The sequence below is a fragment of the Pipra filicauda genome, unplaced genomic scaffold (genome assembly GCF_003945595.2).
Source record: "Pipra filicauda isolate LSUMZ 115617 unplaced genomic scaffold, ASM394559v2 scaffold83_size3615187_pilon, whole genome shotgun sequence".
NCBI lineage: Eukaryota > Metazoa > Chordata > Aves > Passeriformes > Pipridae > Pipra > Pipra filicauda.
The window spans coordinates 2,731,709-2,744,330 of record NW_024105020.1 but is presented as its reverse complement, the minus strand read 5'-3'; the positions used below and the strand labels follow the sequence as shown (position 1 = coordinate 2,744,330).

At 41.7% G+C, this 12,622-nt stretch overlaps 1 protein-coding gene across 2 annotated transcripts in view; it reads right to left on the bottom strand.

The window, feature by feature from the left end:
• Positions 1–427: 427 nt before the first annotated feature.
• Positions 428–12,622, bottom strand: part of AFF3 (AF4/FMR2 family member 3) — a 331,674-nt gene continuing 319,479 nt past the window's right edge. For both annotated transcript variants that reach the window (XM_027718125.2, XM_027718126.2), the window contains exons 17-21: positions 11,250–11,321; positions 9,578–9,671; positions 5,492–5,541; positions 5,147–5,361; positions 428–3,771 (exon numbers count right to left, since the gene is read on the bottom strand). In XM_027718125.2, coding sequence (XP_027573926.2) covers positions 3,650–3,771; positions 5,147–5,361; positions 5,492–5,541; positions 9,578–9,671; positions 11,250–11,321 — 553 coding nt within the window. In that variant the 3' untranslated portion in view covers positions 428–3,649. The remainder of the gene's footprint in view (positions 3,772–5,146; positions 5,362–5,491; positions 5,542–9,577; positions 9,672–11,249; positions 11,322–12,622) is intronic.

Below are 12,622 nucleotides of genomic sequence, written 5' to 3'. Positions count from 1 at the left end.
GCTGTTCTGCATTTGTCACATCCACCTGCAATACCTAATTCCTTTGAATCCGTCCCATTTCTTTACCAACCCTTACTGCTTCAGAAGCCTCTGTAAGCAAATTTCTCCTTCCAGGCATGATCTGGAAAAGCGGAGACTGAGGGGAGACCTCATTGTGGTCTTCAACATCCTCATGAAGGGACTTTGAGGCGCAGGTATCGATCTCTTCACTCTTGTGACCAGTGACAGGACTCCAGGAAACGGCATGAAGCTGAGTCAGGGGAGGTTTAGGTTACTTATCAGGGAAAGGTTTTTCACCCAGAGGGTGGTCGGGCACTGGAACAGGCTCCCCAGGGAAGTGGTTACAGCACCAAGCCTGACAGAGTTCAAGAAGCGTTTGGACAACGCTCTCAGACACATGGTGTGATTCTTGGGATGTCCTGTGCCAGGCCAAGAGTTGGACTTGATGATCCTTATGGGTCCCTTCCAACTCGGCATATTCTGTGATTCTGTGATTCTTCTGGATTTGTACGGAATGACTTCTTACTTTCTCAAAATGAACCCGGACACTGCTATGGCACAAAGAAGCCTGCATATTCCCGGACTTTCACAACAGACTAAAATGAGTCATTGTTTTTCACGGAGCCCCAAAGAAAGACAGTCTCCTCTGGTCCTATCCAGAACACACTGAGTGTCTCAGTGTGAAAAGCCTAATATTATTCAGGTTCTTAAGGTGGAGCATATGCTTAACTGGACCAGACCTGAAAGTCACATGCACTTTTTCAGACCAGGCCCTAAGAAGATCAAATGAAGTGTTTGTTGTCACTGTGCCACATTCAGTCATCTAATCAGCCACAACCCTCAGGCAAATAGCCTGAACAGAAGAGTATTCTAAATAACCTCACCAAAATAGTATAGCTGCAAGAAACCCTATGGAGAGAAAGCCAAACCCTCTAATCCATTCATCCTGTTGAACCACTAGAAATTAAGGCTCAGCATTCTCATCAGACAACACAGATGATGCCCGCACAAACACTAAAAACCAGTGTGTTTTTCCATGGAAACAATGAGTATTCAGCCAAAATAATTCAATATGAGAACAACATACAGGAAAGAACAATCATCTGCAAGAATCCTTAATACTTGGAAATGTTACAACAGAACAGCATTAATTCTTGCATTTCTTTGAAGTTTCTTGACATATTATATACATATAAAGAGTTCATCATGATTAATAAAAATATCCCGATCTTAGTAAAATAAACATGCTTCAAAGTTCCATATTTGAAACTCAAATGCCACATGTGCAAGAAAACTAAACTCCATTTAAGGCAAGTAATATATGTCACTTCTAAAATCTCTCAACATTAAATAGCAGAAAGGGCTCCCAAAACCCCAAACTTATCTGAAGATAAACATCATAGGCACCGTCAAAGAAAACAAAAGCTAATCTAACTGGAATTTCACTTTCCTGATCTGAGGAGAAATTCCACAGTACCTTCATATGGTATTGAAGCAGCTGACAGAATCTGTTGCTACTAGTCCTGACAGGCTTCCACAGCTGGAGATTAGGCAAGTGATAAACAGAAAGGCACCGATCAAGTTCTCCACGATACTTGTGACGAAACAAACTGTGTTCCTTCTGGGATGGGTAACAGCCAAGGTTAAGAGTGACAGGAGGACTCAGAGGTTGTGTATTTTGTCATTTAAAGGCATGTATGTGTTCACTCTTAGAGCCAGCCACCCTCTAACACTCAAGTCCATGCTAAGAGGTGACCACAGCTGAGCTCAGGACTTCTCTTGTGGGGGAAGTATCTGAGCACTGATGGGCACATAAATATCGTCCCAGGATGTCTTGGGGCTGAGCAGCTCCTTGGTAGCTACCCTGCTGAGCTGCTCCAAAGAACACAGTGAAGGCTCTGAGCCTGAGCAATAGCTGGAGTTATGCTAAGGAGCCTTGCCAAAATCACAGCTATGTGGGGCTCAGGGTGCTCACCAGCCCATCTTTAGATACAACCTGTGCTACCGAAGACATTTTACTGAGAAATCATGCTGCATTGTTTGGTACCTTTTTTCAGAATGCAGCTCTTCAAAAATGAGGGAAGAAAAAAAAGGCAGCAAGGACCATTTAATTAACCACTTATATCAGTAGCTACGTCTACCTGTATCTTCTATTGAAAGTGTCTTTTGTACTCAAATTTCCTTAATATGTATGTAAATGAGATCAGAAAACAATAATGAAAGGGTCTAACTAGTGACTCAGACAAGAACAGTCCATTGGAAGTCACTGGAGCTGATGACTGGAGTAAAGGCTGCAAATCTGATTGCAAAAAAATTATATTTCCAATACAGAAAAACATCCCTAAATATGCAAAAATCACTTAAAATGAACAAAAATGCACTGAATGCAAGCACAGTTGATATGAACTGGCCTTGACCTCAGCTGACCCAAATTAAACTCCAATTATTGTGGGATTAATTCTTCTGGCATGAAAAACACAGCCTGTCAACAAGAACTGAAAACATCCCATAAATCAAGAAGCGTTAAAGCCTAGTTGAGGATTATGCATGGAGAGTGAGAGGATTATGATAGGAAACAGTTCTTAGCCTGATGAGCAGCAAACTCAGCTTCCCAGATAAAGGAAATTGCATGTAATGCTCCCATACAGCTTGGAAGAAAATGCTGCAAGCTTCTGCTAGATTAAAAAGATATGAAAGTCAAAATCTGCAGGATGGAGCCTTCCCATGGAAAGCCAACAACTGCTGTAAATATCTGTCTCTGTGTGTGTGCAGCTGAAATTAACACATTTTCTTTCCTAAGTGGATTGCTGTTTGCCATATTTTTTTCATTATCTATTTACTGTCAGTAACAAAATGCAATTTTCCACTGTCTCTTTTAAGTTCTTGCTATCAGCATATCTGTTTTCGGGCCTTTTGCTTGATACCGTAGGTTGTACTGTTGGTGAGGAACTGAACGAGAGATAAAGTTACTTAAAAAGACAGGAGATAAAGAAACGCATGCAATTTGTTGAAACTTATTGCACATGAAGGAATGCCATCTTTGTCTGACTTAATGGGGCTACGCAACTCCTCTCTGTGCTCCAGTGGAGAAGTAACAGGGAGATGGAACATTAATACTGAAACTTCTGTGACGTGCCCATGCTCGCAGTAAAAGTTCTCCATGTCTATAATTTGCCCTCATTCATTCCAGTTCAGGAGAACCCTTGTGTATGTGCTTAAGCTCTGCTGAAGTCATCAGGATTTCAGTACCAGCTTAAAGTTAAGAATCTATTCTGAGCTTTCCTGAATAGGGATCTGTGCTTATTGCACTCGGCTCAATCAACCCGTGAGATTTTGGTTTTTGAGTTTTTTAGTACAAGAATAGAAAGGGTATGTTTTGTGCATCAAGATCAGTTCTTTATAGTATTTCTAGTGTATGAAAATGTTTTGAGAGTGATGTAGAACAAACAATTCATTCTGAAGAGACATCACTGTATATTGTACCGCTGCACACATGCATGTCTACAGTCAGAAAAATTTTGCTCAGTATTGAAGAAATATTCACCTTTGTTTGGATCAATGCTGTGGCTGACTATTTCTGTAGCACAGTGTCCAGAATAACTGAGTTATCCATGAAAGGTATACTGTCCATGTGAATGGCAAGCAGTCATTATGACAAGTGAGCACTATTCCGCACCCAGTGAAGTCCTTGCTGAGTGTACTGAACTAAATGCTCCATACTGCTGTGCAAGGTGATAGGTCCCATCAATGCATCCAAATCATTAAAAAAATCTGCAGGAAAAAAAAAGATTCAGCATCAGAAGAGTGAACCTTTATTTGCTACTTGTCACCCTTTAATAGATTTTATTCTCTTGCAAATTGAGTCAAGCTGAACATTTCATGGGAATGAAAGTTTAGCGCTGGTGAGATTAATTTTAAAGCGCCGTGGTTCATGATGTTACAGGCTGATGCACAACAATTTTCTTTTTAAAGAACAAAACAGTTCTTCAGCTTTGCTTTTCAATAATTTCCATTGAGTCTTGATAAAGCAAACAGATGCTGGGCAAGATTTATTCTGAGATTAGGGACAACTAAATCAAAAAGTCTACACACAAGTGTCTAATGATACATATGTGATATGCTAGATATTTAAGCTACCATGACAGAGAAACAGAGGCCTGTACAACATGGTAAACTCAGCCTAAGGAGTAATTTGGCTAACTACACACTAGGCATTAGAATTACAGAATGGTTTGGGTTGGAAAGGACCTTAAAGATCACCCAGTGCAAACCCCCATGCCATGGATAGGGACAATGCAATACTCTCAGGCAGTTGATATGCACAGCCTGGACTGGAGATCTAACATAGGATGTACAGGAGACAGAGTGGCAGTGCAGGTACGGACACCTCAAATGGCATTGGGTGGCTGTGGTTAGCCACATGGATTGTATCTCTGTCTCCCTTTCAGGGTGAACTGAACAGCACTCTGAGTTTGTATTGAACAAAGCTCCATCAATTGCAATGGGAGATGAGCCCCCCGACTCACATGTACACACCTACACTTAGGTGTCCTGTTTTGACTTGAATTCTGCCCTTGTCCCTGCCTTAAATACATAAATTATCCTGAAAACCAGGGAATAATTTACCATCAAGTCAGATGCTGAGGCATGTGCTCATGGAAACCATTTCAGAAGAAGAGAAGTTTGCACTGAAGAGGGAGTGAAGCACCTCACTGCCATTTGTGTACGCTTTGGATGGAGGGAAGGCTAGGGGCTGTTCATTCCTTCTGCAGAAAGAAATTCTTCTCCTGCTTTTTGACGTGGTCTGGCTAAACACATCTCATCCACGTCTGCAACTTTGGGGGCAAGAAGCTCTTTCTCTCCAGAGTGACACAGATGGCAGTGAGTGCCCCCCACAGCTATGTCTGCAACTGGTCTGTCACGAGTCCTGGCCACCCAAATAAAGGAAAAAATTAGATTCTTCTAAGTGAGACAGCAATCAAAATTGCCTTTTTGGGCTGTTTTGGAACACACTGTGAACAGACCAAAGGAGAAAAACACCCCTGCATCCCTACTTTGCAGACAGGTTTCCTATCAAAATAGTTATTTTCCTGATCCAAATCATGTAACAGTCTTCTAAAATAGCCCATTGCCTTGCCTTGCTCACCTCTGTTTTCCTTGGCCAAGTTGTCAGCCATCTCCCAGTAGTCATAGCTGTGGAGGATGCTGTTGGTGATGCTGACGTGGTTGGCGGCCATCTGATGAATACGCTGAGGAATGCTGATGATAGGAGATGGGGAAGGGGCCCCTGTGCTCCCCTGGGATCCTACAGAGCTGACTGGAGATGGGCTGGGGGACATAGGTGATGGAGTTCCTGTGCTCCTAGAAACAGATGTTAATACAGTTATTTAAAAGGTGTTGGGATTAAAATCACCAGAGTATCAGACTATACTGCAGGTAAGAAAATACGGTTTCTGACTGCCAATCTGATCTAAGTTTCTGTGCAACTTACTTTCCACTGGCACCCCAAGGAGACGGGTTCTGTGCAGATTTTGATGAATTCTGGAAAGGAAAGAGTAACTCACAATGCATATAATTTATATAAGACTACAAAATGAAAACAGTAAAGAGTGTAAAAATACAGAAATGTAAAGAAAATGAGGCAATTGCATCTCATGATGCAATAAATCCAGTCAGCCTTCTTTTGGTGTTGTGATGAAGCACTGCTGCAGAACAGACTTGAATCATAGTCTATTGAACATCCTGGGATAGGGGCTGATTAGGAAAACACATTAGCTGAAATGGAACCTTTCCACAGAAATCCTGGGAATTCAGAAAAGTGATGTCAGGACTCTGTGAAGTTTAGGCTGGAATTTCTTGTGATGGAAAAAATCAGAAAGCTTTCCTCCTACTCTCCTGCCCCCACTGACAAATGTCATTCCTCTAGGACCTTCAAGACTGCAAGTCTGCTCAGCTTGGCTGACCACAGAGATGTGAATCGGGGCTCCCTCAGCTTAGGTAGCTGTTCTAACCACGAGGCTCAAGAATCTGCCTCACAATTGCTCCTCTTGAGCTGTTTCCCTTGGTCTGAACACAGCAGCATTCACAGGGTCAGAGAGACTGCCTGTGTAGACTGGTGGTTTTCCTAGCTGAAGGATTCCCCCCCTGAACTCCCCAGAAGGGGACATTGGATCATTTAGTGTATACCTGGAGTCATTAAGACTCTATCTGGTATACTTCCTTAGACTAAAGAATTTCATTGCTTGTGGAGAGACCACTTTGTACAAACACTGTATATACAGAGCAGGATAAATCTAGGTATCAGCAGTAATGGAGACTGGATACATAAAATGATTCTAGTATTTAACCTGCAAGAGCTGAGGGAAATTTACTGGCAGGTTCCTGCCCACCTGACCTGTGGAAAAACTCCTCCCCTCTCTCAAGTGCAGTGACTGATTTAATCCTGGGCCTGTGAGAGAGAAGGATGTAAAAACCAGAAGTCTTAAGAAACCAAGCTTTGCTAGTCCATCCCATCCACAGCCTCATATTCAGCAATGGCCAGGCTTTGATTCTTTAGAGGAAAGTGACCTCCTTGCATTCTCCCCTGAAACTGTACATGCAGGTAATTGTGTGCTGGAGAACAACCTTCCCTTCTTGACATCCATGGGAGAACAAGCAAAGTCCTGCAGCTTGAGATCTGTTTATGGATATTGTTTTAAATGCAAGGATGCAGGTGTTGTAAACTGCAGGAGTTACAAGCAGTAACAGAAGTACAAAAACTCTTGGTCTCTCATGGCTTAGGAAGGAAAAATGGTAATCGGACATTCATGGATTTCAAGCCAGGAGTAATCCCCCAGGGCATGTACTCTGCAATTTCTGTTTTCCACCAATCATGGAGCTTTTACAAGAAGCGAAATTACTTTTGAACTGTATTTTATTCTTTTTAAAAGGGATAGCTAGTGATATTGAAATCCTAAGACACTATTTATCTTCCTTGTTGTCCTGTGCCCTGTTTTAGTGTTTTGCAGGCCTCACAGTTAGAAAAACAGACACTGTTTCTCAGTTTTAAGGCTGAATTTTCCTAACTTCAGTGCTGGGTTTTGGATTTTGTTGGTCCAATGCCAGCAAAACTGCATGTCACTTGGTATTATCAGTTCCACTTCCATATGCACAATGATTATATCCTCTCTTAATCTGTTCTGCACTAAGCTGGACGTATCTCCTGAGCCTCTCTTCGAATATGTTTGTTGTCTCGCTTTTGATGCGTCCTCTGAAATGCCTCTTGGGTTCTCATATCTTTCATGGGCACCCCAACATTGGCTGTATTTTAGCAGCGATCACACCAGTACCATGTGTGCCCTGGCATTCTTCCTGCATTTTGACACTGGTCTTCCACGTCCCAGGTAAATGATATGACAAGTTAGCTTTTGGGGTTTTGGGGGTTTTTTTTGGAAGGAAGGGCTAATGTGTGAAAAAAAAAGGAAAAGTTTTCATTTACCATCGTAAATAGAACCAATGTGGGAATCCTTAGCATTCATTCTTCCTGCAGAATAGTTTCATTTCCCCCCCCCTTTCTTTTCTGATCTGTCGCAGAACTACCGGCCTTCATCTTTCTAGTGTAATGGAAACTGAGTATACTTGCAGAGTTGGAGGCAGGAAAACATGGAAATCAAAGTAGAGTCAAGGATACTTCCACTGTACATGTAACCAACCCCGCCTTACTGCACAACTTCCCCCACATCTTTTTTTCTCATGTTTTAGGTATATTGTCCAGCTTTATCTCAGTTCTGCACCAGAAAGGTGGGGGTAAGGATTCGAAACAGTGTAATGTTGTAAGGGACCATCTCTTATCCCACTTTGCCTACTGCTAACCATCTTCCTGGTTTCTTTATACTTTCAAATGTGCCTGCCCCCTGAATATCTGTGCCTTCTTTTTAATTCTCTGCCGCATTAGTTTTTTTTAGAATGGAAATAAAAGACTTAAAAGGAGATTTAAATAATAATTTTTTATTTTCTAAAGGAAAAGTGTGTCTAATTGTCCCTGCAAACGTGTGTGACAAGGTTTAAAATCTTTCTTTGATTGATAATATATGTGGAAGTTCTTAATGCAGTCAGCATTTCATGTAACTTGGTTTTGAAAGCTTTTAGATACCAAATATGAAAGGAGTAGAGAATTGACTTGTTTTCCACTGAAAATTATAGCAAATGGATTTTTTTTCCATTTTTACTTTCAAAGGTGAGAATACTTTCTAATGTGAAACTACGCTATCATTATATCAGCAGGAGCTCTGAAAAAAAACAACCTCTTCTTGACTACAGCAGAGTGTAAGTCCATTTTATGTTTTCTGTGAAACAGTTTCTGTCTGCTAGTAGGAGACATTTTACATGGTTGAGAGCCTGACCATCCTTTTCTTAATGCAGCTATTCTCTGAACTGGTAAAGAAAAATAAAGTACTGTAATAGGCACATATTTCTTTCCCCTGAAATCAAGTCATTGTTAGAGAAACATAACGTGTTGAGTTATATATCTTGCAAAATTTTTTAAGCAATTACATTGACTTCAATTTCTATTTGACAATAACGGATCTGTCAATTCCGTTCACTGTCTTCACATGTTCAGAATCTGGTCATGAGCGTTCGTGCTTGTATTTGAATTTTTTTATTAACAAAATGTCAAAGGATGGATGTTTTTCATTTCAAGATTCCTCAAGTGTGCAAAAAACCCCACTAGATGAGCCCTGGGTTCAAAGACTGTCCAGGTCCCCCAAAGCAGTTTGTCTTAAAGTACTTGTATGTTCATACTTTTTTTAAAAATCGGGATGATAAAGGCTTATTTTTGTGTTTGTACGTCAAACGCTGGATGGATTGACTGCTAGGTGAGCTCGACTTGGAAGGTTTTGCTCTTGATGTGCTTTCCAGGGAAAGGTTGCCTGTCAAAATATATTAAAATACTTTGAGGGACTTCTGGTCTTTTTCAAAATAACCAGTGTTTGGACTTGGCAGAGAGTGAAAACCAGAAGCAGGAGAAGCAAAGTAGGAAGGAGAAGCCAACAGTGCTGTGTCAAGTACATGGCAGGTGGTCTTTTTGCCCTCTGATGCTTCTGTACAACTCCCACTGAAGACAGCGTGGGCTGTTTGACAGTTGCTTGGGTAAGAAGATGGTCCCACTGCACTGTCCTACCTATCGATCCTGCTAAGTGGAAGCCCTGCATCTGAGGACTGATCTAAATCAAAGTCTTCAACTCACAGGTTGTCTAGTGGGAGGTGTTATCCTGGAGGAGATTCTCAGAGCAAAATCTGCGAAACCTATTCATAACAGAGCAGGACAGCTGACCAAGAATAATCTGAAAGTACCTGTTTGTTAGTACAATACATTTATCATCCTTTGTGAAGGGACATAGTATGTATTTTTTCAGAGAGGGGCCCTTGTGAAGACAACAGACCTGACTAGAGATCAGGTGTTGCCATGGGAGTCTATGGTAAAACTCCACTGACTTCACAGGGGAAAAAACTCAGCCCAGCACAGCTACTGTTTTAGTACAGTGCTCCATCCCCTGTAATGATACATTGATCTAAACCCATGCCATAAGTAATGCACCTTGAAATACTCAATAAGCGCTTTTGAATACTTGACCGCGTGGTCTCTCTTGAGTCGGAACATCCTCCAGTACAGAAGAGCCAGGCAGCGGTAACTAGAATATAAGGGAGAGCAGAAGGTAAAGGGTGACCCCTAAACAGAAATCCCAATGGATTGGCAAGTGTGGGAATGCCCCACAGTAACACCACTTTCAAAGCAAAAACCTAGTGTGTTTTGCTTTTCCTTTGGCAGCAGAGGCCTTATTTAAAAAAACAGTATTTAGTCCTGGAGCCAACCCAGAGCAGCAGAAGGTGCCTTGAGTTTGGAAGTGCAGACCTCTCCCCAGCTCCCCGAGCCCAGGAGCTGCCCAAACCTCAGCGAATCCCTTAATTAGCAAATTGCTCCTGAAAAAAACAGTGCCAGCCAGGGTTGCTCAGCCTGCCAGTCTCCTGTCCTGAGAGCCGGCGGTGAAATCCCGGCTGTGGCCGCTGGAGGACAGTGTCTCCCCAGGAGAAGCGGGGCCGGGAGCGGGGCGGGCTGGCAGCCTGCCCGGCGGGCGCCGGGAGCAGCCGGGGGATGCGGCGGCCTCGCAGCCTCCACCATCACTCTCCCTCTGTCACCTTCACAGGTACAGCACATATGCAAATGGTGTCAGCTCATCTGCTGGCTGGCAGACGGTGAGTTAAGATTGCCATTCATCGCCCAGAGAAGGCTCCGTCTGCTTTCCCTCGCGCTGACCTTTCTGCTGCTGAAACAGATGCAGCAGCTCCCTGAATTTGGATGTGGTTCCTCACACACTGAAGCACTCCAGCAGTTCTCAGCAAGCCTTCCTAATACGGCTTTAAATATTCTTTTTAACCATTCTTTAGTCATTCTCCCACCTAAGTGTTTTTAAAGCAATTGCCATTAATGCATTCTGTGCGCCTGCCGATGACACAGCAAACCAGTGACAGAGAAAGGGCATTAAAAAAAATAGTAACTCTGAATATTTTGCTCCTTTTTATACAAATGATTAATTAGGGCTCCTTATTTATGGAAGCTAAAGATGCATTTCATTTGGATTTTTAACAGATGGTTAATAGATGTTAAAAACACACTTGCTGATTGTAAATGTCCACTTACTGAGAACTCACTAACCATGTAATAGGTATTTTATGTATTAACTACATAGATATTAAATTAAAATTTGATTTTAATAACATTCTACTACTTTACTAGCAATCAGCAAGCATCCTATAGAATCTAAGGTGCTTACATATATATCTAGAAAACTCAATTTAGTAGGTAATCTAAGAGGCTTAATTATCCCCATCACCATATTGCCCTTCATATAATATAAATATAATTTATGATTATTGAGCCTAAAATGTCAACCATAAAAGAACTTAGTGAGCTATTGGTAAAAAAGTACATCACTCATAAAAACAACAAACCATCAGGCATTTAAAAATTAATTACACTGACATACCATAGCCAACCTGTCACAGTCAATAAATAAGTATGAATTGCTTATATGCGGAGACAGAATGCAGACCTGGTACAGTGATACAAGGGCTGGACCTTCCCAGAGCAGAAAGTATTCTCTTAATTTCAACAGAGAACATCATTCTATCTGGCTGAGTCCAGCATCTGATTTTCAAGAACTGGCTTACTGCAGAAAAGAAGCCTTTTGAGGAAAGCTTGATCTACTAACCATAATGCTGCCAGCTGTTTGTCTTCTGGCGTGGCATTGGGGCCTGAGTGGGTTTTTAGTCTCACTGCATACCTTAAGCAAAAGGAAAAAAGCCAATGTGAGTTAACTGAGACAGCTTTATATTACTGATTAGAGAGCTAAGCTGGCCAATGTAATTTGGTCTGCCCCTTATACATATTTGCTTAAGTTACCAGACATACATGTGTTTCTTCTGGTTGTGCTTCAGAGCTATTTTGCCATTAGCGTGCCTCCCTGCACACTTTGAACAGCAGTAACTCCCTTGAACATCCGTCAGTCCAGAGGGGAGCACCTGGTGAGGTGACACCGTCTTACCAAAATAACTTCTGCTGCTGCAGAGACCCAGTTACACAGAGTTCATGCAGAAAGGTTTTCAGAGCATTTCAAGGCAGACAGCCTGCCTGGAAGCTGGTGCTGACCTCACCCTGCCAGTTCTGAGCGTGTCTACCCCGATTTGTTCCTCCAAGCAGAGCGCAGCATAGGGGGAACATGTGGCTCAGAGCTATTTTTGCTCATATGACATTACATTCAGATTCTATAAATATTAAACATCCACAGAGGTAGCACTGCTGTTTCAAGAGTGTATGTGCTATGCAATCACAAATTGGTTTCTGGAAATCTCAGCTTCCAGCTGAATACCTGAACAACAGACAAGGTTAGGACAACACAGAGCGCTTCTGGGCTCACTTCCAGAAAAATACCTGTTTCCCATAATTAGCTGCTTGTGATTTTTTTCTTACCTTTGCTTTCAGACTTTAATCTTGATACCTGTGCCAAAATTCAGCATGAACATTTTGTTTCTACAGGCATACCTAGCAAACCACTTATTTTTCTGAGCTGCAGAAAGTGAGATCAACAGCAATTCACACCACAACACAACCACAGCTACACATATTATTGAAAGCTATGGATCTGCAAGCAAAATTCATTTCCAGAGTTAGGATCATATATTTACTACCATGAGAAAAGACAGGGCAGACAAGAAAGACAAGAAAGAGCTTTCTGCCTTTTGAAAAAAAAAAAAAAGAGAAGAATTGCAGACATGGGGAAAAAAAAGGAAGGGAAGAATTGCAGAGATGGAATGTACTATTCTTTTACAGAAAAAAACCTATTTGATTTTGTTCAATAACCTCCTAGTTAGAAAGCTGGCCTCAATCCACTGAAATGCATCAGAAGACAACCCTAAGTGGAATAAAATGCCAGTGGAGTTATTAACATGCGAGAAAATTTTTGCATCAACACTGAGTCCAAAATAATGCATTTGTTTTAGAAGCTTCGATCCATTATGAATATTATTAAAAATGCAAAATATGTTACTTCCTATGAACTTAATCCTGATGAGAGCTGCACGGTTG